The following is a 20,547-nucleotide window of genomic DNA, read 5'->3' on the forward strand; positions in this document are numbered from 1 at the left end:
AGCATCACTTTCAGTGGTGTTTAAACTAGTGTTACGGCCTTAACAGGGGAAGGGGATTTGGGATAGGAATTCTCCACCAGCTGCTAAGAGTGTAACAGCACACGTTTAGAACTTTAAGTAGCACAGGGGAATAAAAATAACTCACGTTGGCTGCGAGAGGTTTGGCCGTGGGGATCTTTTGGACTATATCTATGGGGAAGGAATTCTAGCAAAGGATATTCCAGAGAGAAGCACAGAGTCCAAATTAGTTTAAACATTTTATATACATTTTAAAAATACATACACACAGTAAGGCACAAGAGCACATACATTCAAGTTTCCTAGTATATAAGCAGGTTTGAATGATAGATTTGGAGGATAGAGAAGGGAATGGGTTTTTCTGCAGGGTGATACGTTACCTAACGATTCTTAGAGGTAGATGAAATAGAAGGCAGAGATTCCACACCAGGACAGAAACCCAATGAAAGACGAATTCGTGTTTCAACACCAACAAGACCAAGAGAGGAACATGTGGCAATGAGCAATGTGCTCCAGGTGAACTGAACTTTTATAGGGTAGATTGTTCCTTGGCAGGAAAAGGAACCAATCAGAGCAGGTTTTACTTCTGCAGGATCTGTGCTGGATTTGGGGTGCTGACTTGGATGAGTCAGCTCACCTTTCACTAACCCCGTGACAATAGGGCCAAATTACATTATCAAGCTGAATGAGGGAGGGCTGCAATGCTCCCATGCAGATTAACCCTGTAGGGTCACTGCCCAAGATATTCAGATTTTGGCTGAGACCTTTAGACTTGGGGGAGGTAAAGGCTTTTAGGAGTACCATTACAAGAGGAGGGGAAATACAGAGCAGTAAGTATTTACTGCTGACCTGTGTTTCCAATGCAAATTAAAGAATACAGTATCTGCTGGCAGGGTGACTTTCCATATCCTTTGTCTTTAACAGTTGCTATAGCAAGGTGTGGTAATCAAGCATGCATGATTCAAATGAGACCTCCAGCTTACCAAGAGTACCTCATTATCTTGATTCTGCTTTTGTTAAAGTAGTTTTGACCTTTAGCTTGTGGTCATGTGATCATGCGGCTACCTACACCCAGAGGAGTGCTTCTTGGCAACTGGCATTTGCCAATATGGTTTTAAAGCAAGAAAAATAGATAAAAATAAATATTAATATCACAGCAGGGTTACACTAGGGAGCCCAAGAAGGTGACTCCACCACACTCTGAGGCAGGGTATTCCACTGTCGAACTTCTTACCATCAGGAAGTTCTTCCTAATGTTTAGCTGGAATCTCCTTTCCTGTGCTTTGAATCCATTGCTTCTTGTCATCGCCTCTGGAACTGCAGAAAACAAGCTCCCTCTTCAACATGACATCCCTTCAAACATTTAAACATGACTACTTTGTCACTCCTTAACATTCTCTTTTCCAAAATATGCTTAGCTCCCTAAACCAGTGGCTAAGTGACCATGGGACATCCATGGTTAGGTCACGTAGGGGGTGGAAAATTGCTCCCCTAGACCGCTCTCCCTTCAGCTTGGCCCTGCTCCAACAGACTTCTCAGACTGCTGCTGGCAGAGCCAGCTGAAGGAGCAGTCTGTTGGGATGGGGGCGGGTCAAGGAGGGAAGGAGGCCTGGTCCTGCAGGCTGTCCGAGACTGCCGCCATGCCAAAAGGGTAAATGGGGCGCTGGAGGGTGGGGGCAAAACCTGGGGCCGGATGAAGTTTTTCATCCCTAACCCTGCCACCCAAGAAGGCCAGCTGGGCCTGCCAGGGCCCAATAGAAGCCTGCAGAAGCCTTCCCTCCCCCCGCAGATGCCTGCAGCTTCAAGCCTCAGTTTTCTCGGCTTATAAAAAACTGCCGAGGCTGCAGCACCACTCCCTAACTGGGAGGCTCACTCTCAGAGAGGGAAGGGCACTCCAGCCTCCTCTGTCAATGGAGCCAGCTCGCCTAGCCTCCCACACCATCCCCAGCAATCTGGCTGTGCCCATAGATCACAGGATCCATGGACAGAGTCAGCTCTGCCAGCCCCCACCCCATCCCCAGCAAGGTGGCTCTGCCCATCAATCACAGGATCCATAGACGGAGCCAGCTCTGCCAGCCCCCCCATCCCCAGCAAGCTGCCTCTGCCCACAAATCACAGGACCCATGGGCAGAGCCAGCTCTGTGAGACTCCCCCACCTATCCCCAGCAATCTTGCTCTGCCCATGGATCACAGGACTAATGGGCAGAGTAAGCTCTCTTAGCCCTCCCCAATCCCTTTGAAATGACCCAGTGCCCAAAATCATGGTTCAGTCATTGGGGGAGGGCCACATTTCCAGGAATTTCCCAAGATGCACTTGGCAACCCTCCATGCATTCTGTGAAGTTTGTCATAGCTGATATCCCCCCTTGCAACAGGACACTTCCTCAAGTAACCTGGAGACTTCCTGGGTCTTGACAACTCCTATGAGAATAAAACATAAAAGCCAAAAGAAGGATGCAATTACAGTGCAATCCTATGGAGAGTTACTCCTGTAAAAGCCAATTGAAATGAATGGCCTTAGACTGAAATAACTTTCCTCAGGATTGTACTGTCACAGTCTCAATTTTCGAGGTGCCTGTATCTTGTCTCTCGTAGACTTGCATAGATGTGGACAGGAAAATGCCATGCAAAGCACAGCCTGCCATTTCACACAGTATAACTGTGAAAGTGTAGTTTGAATCGTTCATGACATTTTGTAGGACAATTACATTTTTAAACAAATGTACCTTTAATCAAACAAATCAGATTGTCCTTTTAGTTTCTCAATCAGTGGAGGATTGTCTACTGCAGAATAAAATTAATACAATAGACAGAGCATGGCTTGAGCAATATCCTGTAAGCGTTTGAGGGTAGGTGGGTGGTGGGACTTGGCAGTGATCCTTGAGATGGGTTTAGTGGAAATAGGAATGTGCTCCTGTTTTCAGCTGTGAAACTTTGAAGAGAAAATAATACTGGAACAAAACATTAAGGTGCATACTTGTTTGCAGACTGTACAATTACCCTATTAAGCCACTAGATGGAAATCCTGCTTTATCATCATCATTTAGTAGCTACTCAGTAGGAGATGAAAACCCTTAAAAAAGCTAATCAGTTGTTGGCTATTCAGCATGTTTGCCTTCACAGTAATTTTGCTGAGAAACTTGATCTGCAGTCTTTGAATTGCTTACCTAGAATCCTTTTAAACAATTACTTGACAGCCATATATGAGAGAGAGTCATATATACTACCCTGACCCTTCTTGGAGAAACAGCAGAATAAAAACATACTACAACAACAATGTGATAAACACTGCCCATTTGGTTGCATGATATTCACCCAAACCATGGCAGCATGAAACGGAACCCCATGGAAAAAGGAGATTCAATATTCCATTAAACCTTCTTATGTCAATAGCATTCTAGTCACCTTCATTAAAAATAAATGCCCACTCTCCCATTAGTCTTGACATCTACTCAGGATTTCTGCATGGAAAAGTAGGACATGCCAGCTGATTCGTGACATAAATTTAATGTAGTCGTTGCTCTGTTCACAACTTTGTGATATTCCCAATTAGCCTGTGTTCAGCAGTCATCAGACATGGAACAAAGGAAAATGTCACTTTTTGCTGTATTCCATTGATTTTACATCCTTGCCACAGCTAGCATATTTCTTGACTTAAACTGCTCCTCCATGCTGGCATACTAAATGCCAAATTGATAATTATTTACAAATTATTATCATTTACATAATAATTTACATAAGTACAGGTTGCGCCTGGGAACTGGCAGAGGATACTTCTGAGGCACATGTCAAGCACTTTTGGTAGCAAAACCCATACCCTAGACAGTAAACTCCAGAAATGTCATGCTACTGTGCTCTGCAAAAAAGTATTGTGATGAAAAAAATGACCTGAGCAAAAAGTCTATGTGTAACAGCACAGTCTTGCATACTCTATATGGCAGCACTATGCACCTATTCTGGCAGACAATTCCATAAGGTGGGCACCACAACAGAGAAGATACAGGTTTTCGAAGCCAAAATATGGACCAACCAAGAAGAGGGTACCACCATCAAGGTCTCCTAGAAGTATAGGAGTATTTGGCATGTTAAGAGATGTTCTGCACCTTAAACTGGGCACAGAAGCAGACTGGATATCTGTGTGGTGTAGTTTTCAAAATCAGTTGAATATGCAAACAATGTAGATAAGAATTTTTTTTTGGACAGATAAAATTGAATTGTCAACATGTAGAAAGTGAACCCCCCCCCCCACAGAATTATAGAGCTGGAAGAGACCACAAGGGCCATCAAGTTCAACCCCCTGCTATGTAGGAACACACAGTCAAAGTCCTGTTGACAGGTAGCCATCCAGCCTCTGTTCAAAAACCTCCAAAGAAGGTGACTCCACCACACTCTGAGGCAGGGTATTCCACTGTCGAACTTCTTACCATCAGGAAGTTCTTCCTAATGTTTAGCTGGAATCTCCTTTCCTGTGCTTTGAATCCATTGCTTCTTGTCATTGCCTCTGGAACTGCAGAAAACAAGCTCCCTCTTCAACATGACATCCCTTCAAACATTTAAACATGACTACTTTGTCACTCCTTAACATTCTCTTTTCCAAAATATGCCTAGCTCCCTAAACCAGTGGCTAAGTGACCATGGGACATCCAGGGACAATTGTCCCGGGCACCCCGTTAGGTCACGTAGGGGGTGGAAAATTGCTCCCCTAGACCGCTCTCCCTTCAGCTTGGCCCTGCCCCAACAGACTTCTCAGACTGCTGCTGGCAGAGCCAGCTGAAGGAGCAGTCTGTTGGGATGGGGGCGGGTCAAGGAGGGAAGGAGGCCTGGTCCTGCAGGCTGTCCGAGACTGCCGCCATGCCAAAAGGGTAAATGGGGCGCTGGAGGGTGGGGGCAAAACCTGGGGCCGGATGAAGTTTTTCATCCCTAACCCTGCCACCCAAGAAGGCCAGCTGGGCCTGCCAGGGCCCAATAGAAGCCTGCAGAAGCCTTCCCTCCCCCAGCAGATGCCTGCAGCTTCAAGCCTCAGTTTTCTCGGCTTATAAAAAACTGCCGAGGCTGCAGCACCACTCCCTAACTGGGAGGCTCACTCTCAGAGAGGGAGGGGCACTCCAGCCTCCTCTGTCAATGGAGCCAGCTCGCCTAGCTTCCCACACCATCCCCAGCAATCTGGCTGTGCCCATAGATCACAGGATCCATGGACAGAGTCAGCTCTGCCAACCCCCACCCCATCCCCAGCAATCTGGCTGTGCCCATGGATCACAGGATCCATGGACAGAGTCAGCTCTGCCAGCCCCCACCCCATCCCCAGCAAGGTGGCTCTGCCCATCAATCACAGGATCCATAGACGGAGCCAGCTCTGCCAGCCCCCCCATCCCCAGCAAGCTGCCTCTGCCCACAAATCACAGGACCCATGGGCAGAGCCAGCTCTGTGAGACTCCCCCACCTATCCCCAGCAATCTTGCTCTGCCCATGGATCACAGGACTAATGGGCAGAGTAAGCTCTCTTAGCCCTCCCCAATCCCTTTGAAAATGACCCAGTGCCCAAAATCATGGTTCGGTCATTGGGGGAGGGCAAATTGCCTACGGCGGGGATGGGGCTGCAAAAGATTTTGCCCTAGGCTCCATTTTTCCTAGCTACACCTCTGCCTTAAACTGCTCTGATAGGACGTGGAATTCAGACTTTTTACCATTTTGTGTCATCCTCCTCTGGTCATCCATTCCAGCTTGTCAATATCCTTCTTGAATTGCAGTGCCCAGAACTGGACACAGTATTCCAGGTGAGGTCTGACCAAAGCAGAATAGAGTGGTACTATTACGTTTCTCGATCTAGACACTATACTCCTATTGATGCAACCCAGAATTGCATTGGCTTTTTTTGGCTGCCACATCACACTGCTGCCTCGTGTTCAGTCTGTGGTCTACTAAGACTCCCAGATCTCTTTCACATGTATTGTTGTCAAGCCAGGTGTCATCCATCCTATATATGTGCATTTCATTTTTTCCTGCCTAAGCGTAGTATCTTACATTTATCTCTGATGAAATTCATTTTTCTTGTTTCGGCCCAGCTCTCTAATCTGTCCAGGTCATTTTGAGTTCTGACCCTGTTCTCTGAGGTATTAGTTACCCCTCTTAATTTGATGTCATCTGCAAATTTGACTTGCATGTTCTCTATTCCATCATTCAAGTCATTGATAATAATATTGAATAGCACTGGGGTACCTTATAATGTTGCTTGTTACTCTTCATGAGATAAGAACTGAAGATAGAAAATATGTGCATGCATGAATATGTATCCAAGGAAAGCCAGTGTGGTGCAATGGGTTAGAGTTTTGGACTAGTATTTGGGAGACCCAGGTTCAAGTACCCACTCTGTCTTGAAAACCTAGTGATGACGTTGTGATTCTGTCAACTAACCTACCTCACATAGTTGTTGTGAGTATAAGCTATTTTGAGTTCCCATTGGGGAGAAAGGTGGGGTATAAATGAAGTAGATAAACAGACCAAGAAAGGTTTTTTAAGCTAGTGTCTGTAGGAAGCAAGACAAAGGACTACATTATTTAATATTTTCCTAGTGTCCTGGAACAAGTAGGGTGACAAACTAAGTCCTCTGAAAAATACATCAGGCCAAATTTACTATTATCTGTTCTATACTGTAATGTAGCATTTGTGAAAACAGCCCTGGTGTAATGCTAGTACCAAAGTCCACTTGGTAAGAACAACATTGGGTAAATTCCTGTTACAAATAATATGCTGCCAAAAGCAATCTTCATGCAGCTTTGGCTGAGCCAGAACTTCCCTTCATGTAGCTTAATGGTTTTTTTATTTAGAACAAATGCAAATCTTATCACAATAAAGCACATCCACAAGTTTTGCTAAAACCTTTTGATGATGGCCTCTGAAAAACAGTTCCTCCTCCATTATCTTTGTTTCAGCATCTGTGCAAGACATCACTGTGCTAGGCAATGTGTTTTTGTGATTAGGCAAGAATCCAATAAACTAATAAACTAGATGTTATTACGGAATAAATACAGGAACAAAGAAAACTGCGGATCTAAAAGCAAAAAAAAAAAATCCAAACTGACAACATCTAAAGATTTGCTCTAGGAAAGGACTGTTGCAACATAGGAAATTATAAATCTGCTAACTTGCAGTTAAATGTGTCATACTATTGGATTTTTTGCTTAATCCACAAGATAAACATTAAATATTCTGGATGGAAAACAAAGGAAACATTAACAGATCAAGTAGCAATTAAAAACCAGTGTTTGTGATGTCCTATTAGCTCAATCTGTATTGTATCAAACTCCACTGTGATGCCAAAATTCGAGGGGAAAAGGCACTGCTTACTGTTGTAGAGGGATGAACCTGAATTCCCAAATTCATATCAATTTGCAAGCATTACCTAACCTGAGAAGGAAAAGATTAGGATGCGTATCTAAACACGGTGCAGAAAATGCTAGATGTCACACTGATCCAAGTGAACCAGAGATTCTTTTCACAGATGGGAGGCATTCCTCACCAAAGGAATCCATGCATTCATTTCAGTGCGACTTCTTGAATGGAGGATGCACAGTAACAGCACTCGGACTACAGCAGCCAGTTTCCATATTTGTTTTGAGTTATCGTAGCTGTTCTCTTTGGACTGCAGCTTTTGTTTAAATGAGATCTGCGTTAAAAACCAAACCTGAAAAGAACGGTCTTAATCTTTTTTTGCATTCTTTCTGGATAAGAGTGCCATCCTGATGGAGTAAAAAGAACTTTACTATGTTAGGCCCTTTCCGCACGGGCCAAAAACGACGGCCTGGGGGCGGTAAAAACGCCGCCCCCAGGCCGCCGTTCGCACAGGCCACCGTTTGACCTGACTGCGCTCCCCCTCCCCCAGGGCGGCGTCAGGCCGCCCTAAAAAGCAACCCTTTAAAGGGTTGTTTTTCCCGCAACAGCGTGTTCCCGGCGGCGCGGTGCGAACAGCACTGCCGGGAACACGCTGTTTCCCCTCCCCGTCCCACTCACCGTGTCCCCGTCGTCGGCCTGCTGGCCGTCGAAGCCCCGCCCACGCTGTCCTCCGACCCCTGGCCAGCAGGCCAACGACGGGGACACGGTGAGTGGGACGGGGAGGGGGGAAGAGGCGGCTCCGTGCGGAGCCACCTGCCGTCCTCTCTGGAGGCCGCCCGCATGCTTCCATGCGAACGGCCTCCACCTCCACGCCGGCAAGAATTCTGCCGGCGTGGAGGCGCCTCCACGGCCGTGCGGAAACGGCCTTAATTAGGAATAGTGTTTTCCAGTTAATAGTGGTACAAGGAAGATTGAAATCAATTATACACTAACATAATGAGTTGCATCCTGCCATTCAGTTAACAGTGCCTTCTTCTGGAATGTATGTGTGTGTAAAGTGCCATAAGGTTAACCAACGTATGGCAACCCCAGCAAGGCGCTTTTAAGGTAAATGAGAAGCAAAGGTAGTTTGCTGTTGCCTTTCTCTGCAAAGTCTTCCTTGGTGGTGTCCTTCCCAAGTATTGACCCTGCTTAGCTTCCAAGATTGGACGGGACTGGACTATTCCATGCAGCCTTCCCTCCTAGCCTTTACAGTCTTCCTCTGATGAAAGAGGCTCTTCCACCAGAAATCATTAGCTGAGCTGAATAGCAGGATAGAATCCAATGGTAACATATTAGTCCAGGATTGTAGCTAAGTAGCAGGGCATGTGTTTTGTATATACAAGGTCCCAGTTTCAATCCCTGGCATTCCAGTTAGGATCTCAGATAAGGAATTTTGAGAAGGACCTGTGATCTTGGGCCCTGCTGCTAATCAGAGTAGATGGTGCTGAGCTATGTGGACTGACTTGGTGTAAAGCAGCTTCATGTACACAAGTCACTCCTAAGACTAGAGGTAGGTCCTATAAATTTAAGCAAAAGACATTCCAAGTAAGCTTTCTTAGGATCATAACAGCTTCAGATCTAGACACTTGGAATTGGACAGTGGGAATTAAAATCTCATTTATTTAAATGAATCTGGACCAAAGATTACTAGGCTGCAAATGCTCACATTATTTTGGACAGACAATCACAATGGAAACTTACTAAAAATTTGGAAGGGAAGTTATACATAACTTATAAATACAAGTTAAAACATATGACGCATTTAGGCATTTCGTCATAATTTTGATAAGCATCATTTTGTTGTTTTCAATTACTCACATTCTCTGTCCTGATAGTAAAACATCTCTGATACACAGGAAAATGGAAGGAAACATGTAAAAAGATGGTGACTGCTTAGATATTCTGAAATGGACACATTATGCTTGAATCAATCACTTTTGCACCAAATAAAAATATAAGTAGAATCCATCTTGGAACCATCTTCTAACTCCCTGAAGAAATTCAGATGTACAGTTGAAGAACACAGAGTAGCTTGTTAATGACTTCCAAGAAAGCCATAACAACAGCTAGAGTCGCTGCGAGACTCAAATAATATGCTTCCAATGCCCATTTGCTGACTGTTATGACTATTTTTATTTTGAGACAGTCTCCATACTTTAAAACTAGATAGTGCTTTGTGAACTGGGACCTTCCTTCAGGCAGTCTGGAAAGACACAAGAGCCATTATCCTCTGAGAATAGGCCATTTGGTGTATTCTCCCACTTACACAGAGGCATGATTCCATAGTAGTCCAGCCTCCAAAGATTACTTCCTATTCAGGACATTCTTCTGCAGGATCCGTAGTCTTGACATTACCACATCCCAATCTGCATAGGCTCCTTCAAGGTGACGGGATATTTCTGTTCCTGCTTGGTAACTCTGTCGGCCATGAAGTAAACGCCAGTTGTCAAATACTACTATTTCACCTATAAAAAGCATGGAAAGAATTCAATTAGTGATGAGTACAATGAAACTGGCTGAGCAAAGACACATTCTGAGTTAGTTGAAGGTTAATTTCATGGTGTGGACATTGGGCATGGTCTGACAAGTAGTGAGGTGAAGATTAATCTTGACCTATTTCAAGTTATGAAACCCAAGCTGAAACAGGACCTCACTTTGTCTTTGTGAGACAAAATGCTACCAAACCTTAGAGTTGCCATCAAATTTTGTAAGTAGTAAAACTTGGAGCAAAACATTAATGAACATATAGCATTCTTGTGATGTTTAATTTCCTAGCATAGGAAATCACCTCTGTTATTCTATAGTTATGGGTAGGCATCATCCTTTCCGATTCTGGAAATTCAAAAATTAATCAGTGTTAGGAATATAAGATTAACAATACTCTCTAGGCAACAAATATACAAAGGGTCTTATTTATTTAAACCACTGATATGCTGCCTTGCCACTCAAATAGGGTTTCTTAGGTACAGAACATCAAAGCATCAAAACATTAAACTATTGAAGCAGCAATTGAAATGTATATCAAATATTTCACCATACATTAAGAACATATTATAGACATACACACAACCAACACAGTCAGGGAGGAGGATCAGTAAGAGTTTACCAAATTAAACCTGCTAGCAGAAGACAATGACAGAAGGAGACATTGTGATGAATCCTGTACCCCTCCCAATATAAATAAGACTTAATTCTTCAAGTTATTTTACTTACCAAGTTTCATTTTGTAGGTATACTTATTCTCCACACTATTTAGCAGATTAACAAAGTCCTTGAGAGCAGCATAAAATGGCTTCACTTTTTCAGCAGGTATGTCCAATATTGAGTCTCTGGTTGCATTATTAAAATTGATACGAATTACCTGGCCCTTGTCATCCGTGCTATTGAGAAATAAAGAATAAAGCGCATTAGCTTGACATTCCATCCTGAGCAACTTGGGTATAAGAAAACAAATGTAAAATAAAAAGCATTTCTTCATTACAATGGAGTATAGTGCAAAAGATTATACTACAATGTAGACATAATTTGACATGAAAGTGCCTTCCTGTGTCTCATAGTACATCACAAAATACATAGTACATAGAACATCACAAAATAGTAAATGAAATGCCATATGAATTTTTAAAAACTATCTCTAGCGCATGTTTATCACACTTTGCTTCCAAGGACACTAGGGCAGCACCCGGGATAATCCTTTGAAAAGTGGTTTTTAATTCCACAAGGTGGCAGTGATTGACCTATGGATTTTGGCTAAATACTGTAACAAAGCTCTTGCTGTGCTAAGCTATAACTCACAGTAAAACAGCTACAAGGCACATGGTGCTAGAGGCAGTAAGATATAATCATATTGTGTCTGTTACTTACTCTAATATTCTTTGTTTGGCATGCACAGAGAAAACACAGTAATCTGCACCAGTGTCTGTGAAATTGACAAGAGTGGAGGTCAAGATTTGGAATGCTTGAGGATTCTGCTCCTTAAACTTGTTTGCTACGTGAAATCCATCTACAACATCACTCTCCCCTCCAGTGGGTGTTTGTTCTATACAATGCAGGAACTGAATCTGTAACACATTATTATTATTATTATTATTATTATTATTATTATTATTATTATTATTATTATTATTATTATTATTATTATTATTATTATTATTATTTATTCAATTTCTATACCGCCCGATCCCCAAAGGGCTCCGGGCGGTGAACAACATAATATATAAACAATAAAAAGGAGCAAATCCGGTAAAATACAAACATAGGCTCCGTCAATAAAACATCTTAAAATACATAAAAACAGCGGCTAACAATTAGCAAATTAAACAAGAGGCGTCCAGGCTCAATTTAAAAACCCACCCCAAGAAGGGGGGGACGGCAGGCCCCTCAATATGAGGAGCTCTGTTGTACCCGTGCCAAAGCAGGAGCAGTTAATGCTGAATTATAATAGGAGCAAGCCTAAATGTACCATAATTCAAGATCATTGTATTTCATTTGAACTTTGATTACTCCACTTTTAACTGTTATAAATTGCTATTGGGATGACATAAGCTACAAACTGCAATGAAAAGATATTACATTAACAGCCCAATCCAGAGAGGTGGGTGAATCTCCCTCTGTAGACAGCATGGGCTTACTCTGGTGGAAATGTCCTACCTTGGTGGAGAGACAAATCCACTGGTGCCTGGCCACTGTGACACCCTGTGACAGTGGGCCGTGGTCCCCAGTCTCGTGTCAGTGTTCCCATGCCACCCACAACTGCGCTGGTGTAGTGGGGGCGTTCTGGGGGGTGAGGTTGGCCTTAGCCTCAAGAGGCTGATTGGCCCCTTCCCTTGCTTGCCACCCCTCCCCCTCCCTTCTCTAGGGTGGGTGGGTCATGTTCAGATACCGGGCCCCCTCCCACTCCCTCGCACACCACCCCTCACTCCCTCCCCTCCCTCCCCTTCCCTTGCATGCCACCCTCCCCCTGCACCATTGGAGCAGCCAGTGATTTGCCACAGTTTTTGTGGTGTATCTGTATTCGCTCCTATTTGAGGTGAGGGTGTGTTTTTTTCTATTCTTAGGCTTCCTGCACTGCAGGAAAGCCCTTTGGAGCAGGTGGAGCAGAACCAAAGTGGTGCTGTTCCTGGCTGCCTGTCAGCACTGGGTTGGGCTGTTAGCAATGTTTTATTCCTCTGGTACACCAGTACTGTTCCACAACCCAACATACAGGATACTTGCCTAAAAAATGCTGTGAGTCATGGCCAAATCATGCATATTAGGCATACACATAAATACACTGTTTTTCTCTCTCCCTCAAGCACATTCAGGCAGGAGACAGTCAACAGTAAATGCAGTAAACAGTTGGGCTATTTTGCCAATAACCATTATAGGAATGCTTCCAGGTTGGGTGTGGAGTTCTCCCAGACCACAGAGATCAATGAAAACAGTTACTTCAGAGGGCGGGTTCTATGGCAGGGGTAGGGAACCTGCGGCTCTCCAGATGTTCAGGAACTACAATTCCCATCAGCCCCTACCAGCATGGCCAATTGGCCATGCTGACAGAGGCTGATGGGAATTGTAGTTCCTGAACATCTGGAGAGCCGCAGGTTCCCTACCCCTGTTCTATGGCATCCTGTCCTTGCTGAGCAACCTTCCCAGGCTCTATCCCCAAGTCCTCAGGAATTCAACAGCCCAGAGTTGGCTACCCTAATGCTTGACCTGGGTTTATCACAAGGCAGAAATTGCAGTTATGCTAACTAAACTAAATCAGGCATTCATACAGAGAAGTAATTTTCTTTGAATTCAATGGGACTGGCTTCCAAAAAACCGGGTGGCAATAGACAGTGCCAGTTTGCAACACACCTACCACTTCATTCCAAGGCAGTGCTACTACTGTTGACGAGACCACTGCAGAATAAGTATATTGTGGGGTCTGATCTGGTCTCTTGGATTTGTTTCTACCAACTGAAACATTTGCTTCTTCCTCTCACCTTTTCAAACCTTGTTTATTATCTCCTCCCTCTGCAATAGAAATGGAGTTCTCAAGCTTCATAGGTATGTGGTGAATATACACTGCAGTTTATTTTTAGTGATCAGCCCAATAGAAATCTTTCAAGTAGAGAGACTTCACTGAATATTTAAACACAATTTTTATGCCATGGGAATGGACCGGTGCTGCGACAATTAATGGGCACTTGTGATCAGGGAATAATCCTGTATCTCAGAATGGTGTCTGACAGCTAAAAACAGTCTTCTGTCTGGTTCTGGTGGGTTTTCCGGGCTGTGTGGCCATGGTCTGGTGGATCTTGTTCCTAACGTTTTGCCTGCATCTGTGGCTGGCATCTTCAGAGGTGTATCACAGAGGAAAGTCTGTTGTGTGTAACAGACTTTCCTCTGTGATCCACCTCTGAAGTCTGCCAACCACAGATGCAGGTGAAACGTGGAACAAGATCCACTGCAACCACAGCCAAACTTCAAAAACCAGTTGAATCCGGCCGTGAAAGCCTTCGACAATACATAGTCTTCTGTCTGCCTGTGGACTATCTGTAATGAGAGTGAGACTGAAACAGCAATGAAGGCAGGGTTTCAAGGGCAATGAACCCTTGAAAATGGGTTCAGATACCAGATTTTATGAAGTTACAATCAGTCAGGCTCTTCTAAATTGTATATCAGCAGTTCTTGCTCCTTGACTTGCAGAGAGCCACATTCACAATTGCCATTAACCAAGAGAGCCACATGGTAACTGTATGCCCTGTGTGTCAACCCACCAAACACTCACATATAATAATTTAAAAATAATTATTAATATTAAATATTCAACTGTGATAGTAGTCTTTTCAATTATCAGAGTACCTCTAAGCAAACAGGGTTGTCTCTCCCCACCACTGCTGATCCATAGCCAGCTTGTATGTCTGGAGTAAGGAGAAATGTTACCCAAAGTGGTGGGAGTCTTTTCCTTTTAGAGTGGGAAATAAGCAAGAGCAGACTCTTGGCTTAGCTAGAGGTCGGGCAATGGAGAGATCTGATTGCCTATGGATACCCGAGTCAGCTTTTGCAAGAAACTCGCAGGAAAGTGAATAAAGTTTAACAATTTTTATTAAGGGATAATGAGTGTATACAAGCACACAATCAAATCAGTGCAGTAGAACGTATACACAGTCCTAGGATATAAGCAGTTGTGAGGGGACAGTTCTGGAATAGATGAGGAAACTGGGGAAGTAACGGTTATAGTCACTTGATCCTGGAGTGGAATGGTCCAATCAACAGAACTGAGTGACCAGTGCTTAGCTCTGGAAGAACAATGTGTTAGAACATAAGAACACGCCAGCTGGATCAGACCAAAGTCCATCTAGTCCAGCTCTCTGCTACTCACAGTGGCCCACCAGGTGCCTTTGGGAGCTCACATGTAGGATGTGAACGCAATGGCCTTCTGTGGCTGTTGCTCCCGATCACCTGGTCTGTTAAGGCATTTGTTGTGGAGCAATATCATATGTGGCTCCTTAGCCACTGAGTATCACTATGGTATACCAACCAAAACTGATCTGTCATCAGAGGCATCTGTTATCCCTTCAGCTTCTCTAAGTTACTAAAGATGAGTGGGCACAATAGAGTTGGCTTCAGAGGCCTACATGCTTATATTAGGCCAGAGATGCTGTTGCAAAAGAGCAGCTGGGCTTCTGGGAATAGTGAGAAATGTTGTTCCTATGGTTCCCAGCACCCTTACAAGCTGCTGCAAGTGGGCACAGCTGAATAGAGGCTATATTTTCTGGACATTATAGTAAGAACATAAGAACATAAGAACAAGCCAGCTGGATCAGACCAAAGTCCATCTAGTCCAGCTCTCTGCTACTCGCAGTGGCCCACCAGGTGCCTTTGGGACCTCACATGTAGGATGTGAACGCAATGGCCTTCTGCGGCTGTTGCTCCCGATCACCTGGTCTGTTAAGGCATTTGCAATCTCAGATCAAGGAGGATCAAGATTGGTAGCCATAAATCGACTTCTCCTCCATAAATCTGTCCAATCCCCTTTTAAAGCTATCCAGGTTAGTGGCCATCACCACCTCCTGTGGCAGCATATTCCAAACACCAATCACACGTTGCGTGAAGAAGTGTTTCCTTTTATTAGTTCTAATTCTTCCCCCCAGCATTTTCAATGTATGCCCCCTGGTTCTAGTATTGTGAGAAAGAGAGAAAAATTTCTCTCTGTCAACATTTTCTACCCCATGCATAATTTTGTAGACTTCAATCATATCCCCCCTCAGCCGCCTCCTCTCCAAACTAAAGAGTCCCAAACGCTGCAGCCTCTTCTCATAGGGAAGGTGCTCCAGTCCCTCAATCATCCTTGTTGCCCTTCTCTGCACTTTTTTCTATCTCCTCAATATCCTTTTTTGAGGATCGTGACCAGAACTGGACACAATTACTCTCCCAAGTGTGGTCGCTGCGATGGCTTTATATAAGGGCATGACAATCTTTGCAGTTTTGTTATCAATTCCTTTCCTAATTATCCCCAGCATAGAGTTTGCCTTTTTCACAGCTGCCATGCATTGAGTTGATATTCCCATGGAACTATCAACTAAGATGCCTAAATCCCTTTCCTGGTCTGTGATTGATAGCACTGACCCCTGTAGCGTGTATATGAAATTTGGATTTTTTTTGCCCCTATGTGCATCACTTTACATTTTGCTACATTGAACTGCATTTGCCATTTCTGAGCCCACTCACCTAATTTATCAAGGTCTGCTTGGAGCTCTTCACAATCCTTTGCGGTTCTCACCACCCGACATAATTTGGTATCATGCGCAAACTTGGCCACCATGCTACCCACCCCTACTTCCAGGTCATTTATGAATAGGTTAAAGAGCACTGGTTCCAAAGCGGATCCTTAGGGGACACCACTCCTGACATCTCTCCATTGTGAGAACTTCCCATTTACACCCACTCTTTGTTTCCTGTTTCTCAACCAGTTTTTAATCCATAGGAGGACTTCCCCTCTTATTCCTTCATTGCTGAGTTTTCTCAACAGTCTCTGGTGAGGAACTTTGTCAAAAGCCTTTTGGAAATCCAAGTAGACAATGTCCACCAGTTCACCCCTGTCCACATGCCTGTTTACACCCTCAAAGAACTCTAGTAAGTTTGTAAGACAGGATTTGCCTCTGCAAAAGCCATGCTGACTCTTTCTCAGCAGGTCTTGCTTTTCTATATGTTTAATAATTTTATCTTTAATGATAGATTCTACTAATTTACCAGGAACAGATGTCAAACTGACTGGCCTGTAATTTCCTGGGTCCCCCCTAGATCCTTTCTTAAAGATTGGTGTGACAGTGGCCATCTTCCAGTCTTCAGGGATGGAGCCTGATTTCAGGGATAAGTTGCATATTAAAGTGAGAAGATCAGCAATTTCATGCTTGAGCTCTTTAAGAACTCTTGGGTGAATGCAATCTGGGCCAGGGGATTGGGTAACATTTAGTTTATCAATGGCTGCCAGAACTTCTTCCTTGTCTACCACTATCTTCGCTAGTTCCTCGGATTCGCCTCCTAAGAAGCTTGGTTCAGGTGCAGGAATTTTCCTCACCTCCTCTTGTGTATAGTGTATTTATTTTTTAAAAATTGTTTTCTTCAGGAGTATCCCATCAAAAAAGAGGATTGTCCTACATTTGCATAAACATTTCAATATGTAACAGTATTTTTTGAGTGTGTGTGTATAACATTTTTTGCAGGGGTTCCTCTTACATTATGGCTGTCTTTCTTTTGAGTAAATACAGTGCATGCCACAACAGCAGCCTAAAGAAATACTCCTTTACACAGTGATCAAAATTGAAATTTGCTGCCAGAGGATGTTGTGATGGCCACATAAACAGCTTTAAAAGGGGACTATATAGATTCATTAAGGATTGGAGTGTCAGTGGCTACTAGCCATGGTAAATAAAGGTTACCTCCACATTCAGAAGCAGCCAACTTCTGAATTTCAGTGTCAGAAGGCAATATCAGGGAAGACCTCCAGCCTTTATGTCCTGTTGTTGGCCTTCGGAGAAAAACTTGTTGGCACAATGTGAGACAGGATGCTGCATTAGTCAGATCCAGCAGCAGGACTCTTCTTATGTTCTTATGAAGCATTGGGAACTACATTGCTACACATTCACAAGGTAGCATCTAGGGTCCCCACTTACCCATCAGCTGCCATGAGCTTTCCTTGGTGCTGCTGTACACAGATCTCCAAGGAATGGGGCAGGATAAAGGACTTGTGATTTGGAGGGTTGCTATATGTCTGCAGGACATTCCTCAGTACTTGGTGGCTATGCACTGTAAAACATGCTGTTTGCTTTTGGGAGAATGCTGTTGGGGACTTGAGGGATACTCTTTTGGTGTTTGCCTGCTTCTTCCATCGCTGACCCAATATATTTGTTAAGTAAGCAAATATATGATAAAATTTAGGTAAGTCCTACAAAGGGAACTGGTTGTAAAAGACTGCCCTATTACTTGCTGTGGTTTTGGGAGATGGGAATGTAGAACTCTTTTATTGGAACAGATTTTTGCTAGTCTTTATGTCTCAATTTCAAAATATCATGTAACCAGGCCCAGGCGGTACACAAGTGAGAACATGTAGCTGGTAGATGGTTTCCAAAATGTTTTAAAGCAACTTTTATTTAGTACAAGCATTTCCAAATTGAAAACTTTGAAAGAAACATCATATGGGACTGTGTGATTTTGGCACAAATGAGATAGTGAGCTAACTTGCATTTGTTTTTCCATTTTGAGGAATACCCTCTTGTTTCAATGCCACATTCACTTCTACAGCTTCTAAATGAATTTTCAAAACAACCCATTAGTGTGAATGATTTGGCATCTGTTCAGAGACACATCAGGCAAGCCTGCTCAATTCATTAATAACTGTCTGAGGGCCTTGAGCAAATGTTTCCTACAACATGTGCACTTCAGCATTAATCTGCTGTCACTGCAAGTGAAGACTGGATGGCAGGAATTCTGTCATGGTGTCAGAATGTTATAAGTTCAGTAGGTTATTAAAGCCCTGTACAAAAGTGAGTCATGGTTTCCACTGAAATGTTCAGCTTCACAATGAATGGATGCTCTGCTATATGGGCATTGGCTTTCCTACACTTATTGCACATTAACCATGGATAAGTTAGATCTGATTTAGCATTTGGCTGATTCAGAATGTCTTCACTAAGGATAACTTAAAATCTGTCTAGGAACCACCTGAAGGTGTACTTGCACTATTTAGGTGCAGGACAAGTCGAGGAGAAGACTTTAGCTTTTGTGCTGTTGGTGAAGTAGTTGTGGGTTACTATATAAGAAACCCATTCTCACAATTTCAATTTTCCCCTAGCAGGACAATTCTCAACATGCAGTGTTTAGTGACAGCTCTGAATATCTGTAGAGTCTTCACTGTGAAGTGCTACAGCATTCAATCTTGTTTCCACTCAGTTCTGTGCAAATACAAGGCAGCTGAATGAGATGACATGAAGGTTCAGAGTTAGATGACTCCATTACACTAAAATTACAAACTGTATCCTGACCTCTTTAATACAAATCCCAGTTAATACAACCACACTAACCAAAGTTGAACATACTCAAAAAATCAGGTGTTGCTGAGTTGTAAAACTGGAAGAAGATAAACAGAAAAAAACCTCTAGCCTCCATTGGTTATTGAGGGCTTGTAGTTTGTAACACAACAAGACACAACCAAGAACTCCCGAGGAAGCTCCCTTTCAGCAAATGTGTCTACTCGAGCTTTGCAATGTAGAGAAGGTAGAAACTTAAATCAATAATAAAACAACACATTATGCTTCAGAACTGAAACTAGATGGATCATGGATTATTTCCATCCACCTATGTCTCATGAGTATGTACTCTAAGTGTTCCTTATTTCAGATTCTTATGCAAACAATGACCCTCCCTCCCTTTTCACCTTCCCTTTGCCCCTCTGTTTTCTCTTACCCCAGGTGGATGTTGTAGAGCAGGATAATCAATTAGTGAAAACTTAGCTTTTTCAGTTGTGTAAGCCACATTGTTGGCATCCATTTTGTCTTGTATGCCACGTGGGACTTCATTATAAGAGGGAGAAAGATAGACAAAAATAGAGGGGAAATTATAAGTCTGCCTAACAAAACCCTGAATATAAAAGTTCTTTAAAAGTGGCTGATCCTTAACATTAATACCTATGTAAGTCACCAGAGTCCTCCTATGTTTTAAATGACTGTTTTAGCAACACCGCGAGCAAAACAAATCAATTGCAGAGGTAACCCTTTGATATTGTCCTTAAATTTTACACTTCCAGCAATGATCCCACTCAAATAATGGAAGGAGGCAAGGGATATGAAATAATATCAGAGTACTTACACTCTTCACTCTCTTTTTTTTTCATTTTCTCTTAAAATGTTGTTTTATTTTGTGTGATCTGGGATCCTAATACTCCAAAATGGTGTATCTAAAATGGCAGTAGCAGTCTTTGTGCATGGCTTTAGCGGCAGAAAAATAGCAGGATGTATGTTGTGTAGTCTGCAGCAGCCTGTGCTCTGCATTACTTGTTTCCATCTGAAGGTTGGCTGGGGAAAGTCCTAGAAGGACATTGAGTCCTAGGAGGGTAGATAGGTTTGGTTGCCATAGTAGAGGGTTGGGATTAAGCTCCAGGTTACTAAATAACAGATTAAAAGCATTCTTATAACAGCTAAATTTGGCTTTCCTTGTTGATTTGGACTGGATTTCTTCTTCAGTGAAAGTCTGGGACAAGTCCAAGGGTCCCTTCCACAAGTATGACTTTCAGGATGGAACAAATGTTTCAACTAGAAGATGTTGATACTTTTGGTCTGTCTCCACCCAAAGAAAGAATGGCACAGCTTCCACTCCCTGTTTCCTTTCCTATTTTCAAGATGGATGAACGAACATAAACAAGAGAATCCTGCTGACAACAGCAACAAATTACAGACTGTAAAATGGTTGAAATACAAGGGCATGCAGAAGATGACACATTACAATGCAATCCAAATATGCTTTCAGTGGCAGAAACAGGGAGCAGATGCCAAGACTGAAAACCACAGACTCCAGTTGTTTTAATTTTTTGTGTGTCAACAATAAAAGAAATTACACGTCAATATATGAACTATAAGAAGTAATTACATATTAGTCCTTAAAGAGTGATTTAAAAGGGAAGATGTGGGAGACTCAT

The 20,547-nt window shown here is 43.1% G+C and overlaps 1 protein-coding gene across 1 annotated transcript in view; it reads right to left on the bottom strand.

Annotated features, from left to right (window-relative positions):
• Nucleotides 1-8,988: 8,988 nt before the first annotated feature.
• The window catches only part of BBOX1 (gamma-butyrobetaine hydroxylase 1), a 69,389-nt gene continuing 57,830 nt past the window's right edge, over nucleotides 8,989-20,547 (bottom strand). Inside the window, 5 exon segments of the mRNA XM_048486944.1 lie at nucleotides 8,989-9,853; nucleotides 10,602-10,768; nucleotides 11,253-11,449; nucleotides 19,320-19,416; nucleotides 19,418-19,426. Of these exon segments, the coding sequence (XP_048342901.1) occupies nucleotides 9,693-9,853; nucleotides 10,602-10,768; nucleotides 11,253-11,449; nucleotides 19,320-19,416; nucleotides 19,418-19,426 (631 nt within the window). The 3' untranslated portion in view covers nucleotides 8,989-9,692.

This window comes from Sphaerodactylus townsendi, linkage group LG02, assembly GCF_021028975.2.
Source record: "Sphaerodactylus townsendi isolate TG3544 linkage group LG02, MPM_Stown_v2.3, whole genome shotgun sequence".
NCBI lineage: Eukaryota > Metazoa > Chordata > Lepidosauria > Squamata > Sphaerodactylidae > Sphaerodactylus > Sphaerodactylus townsendi.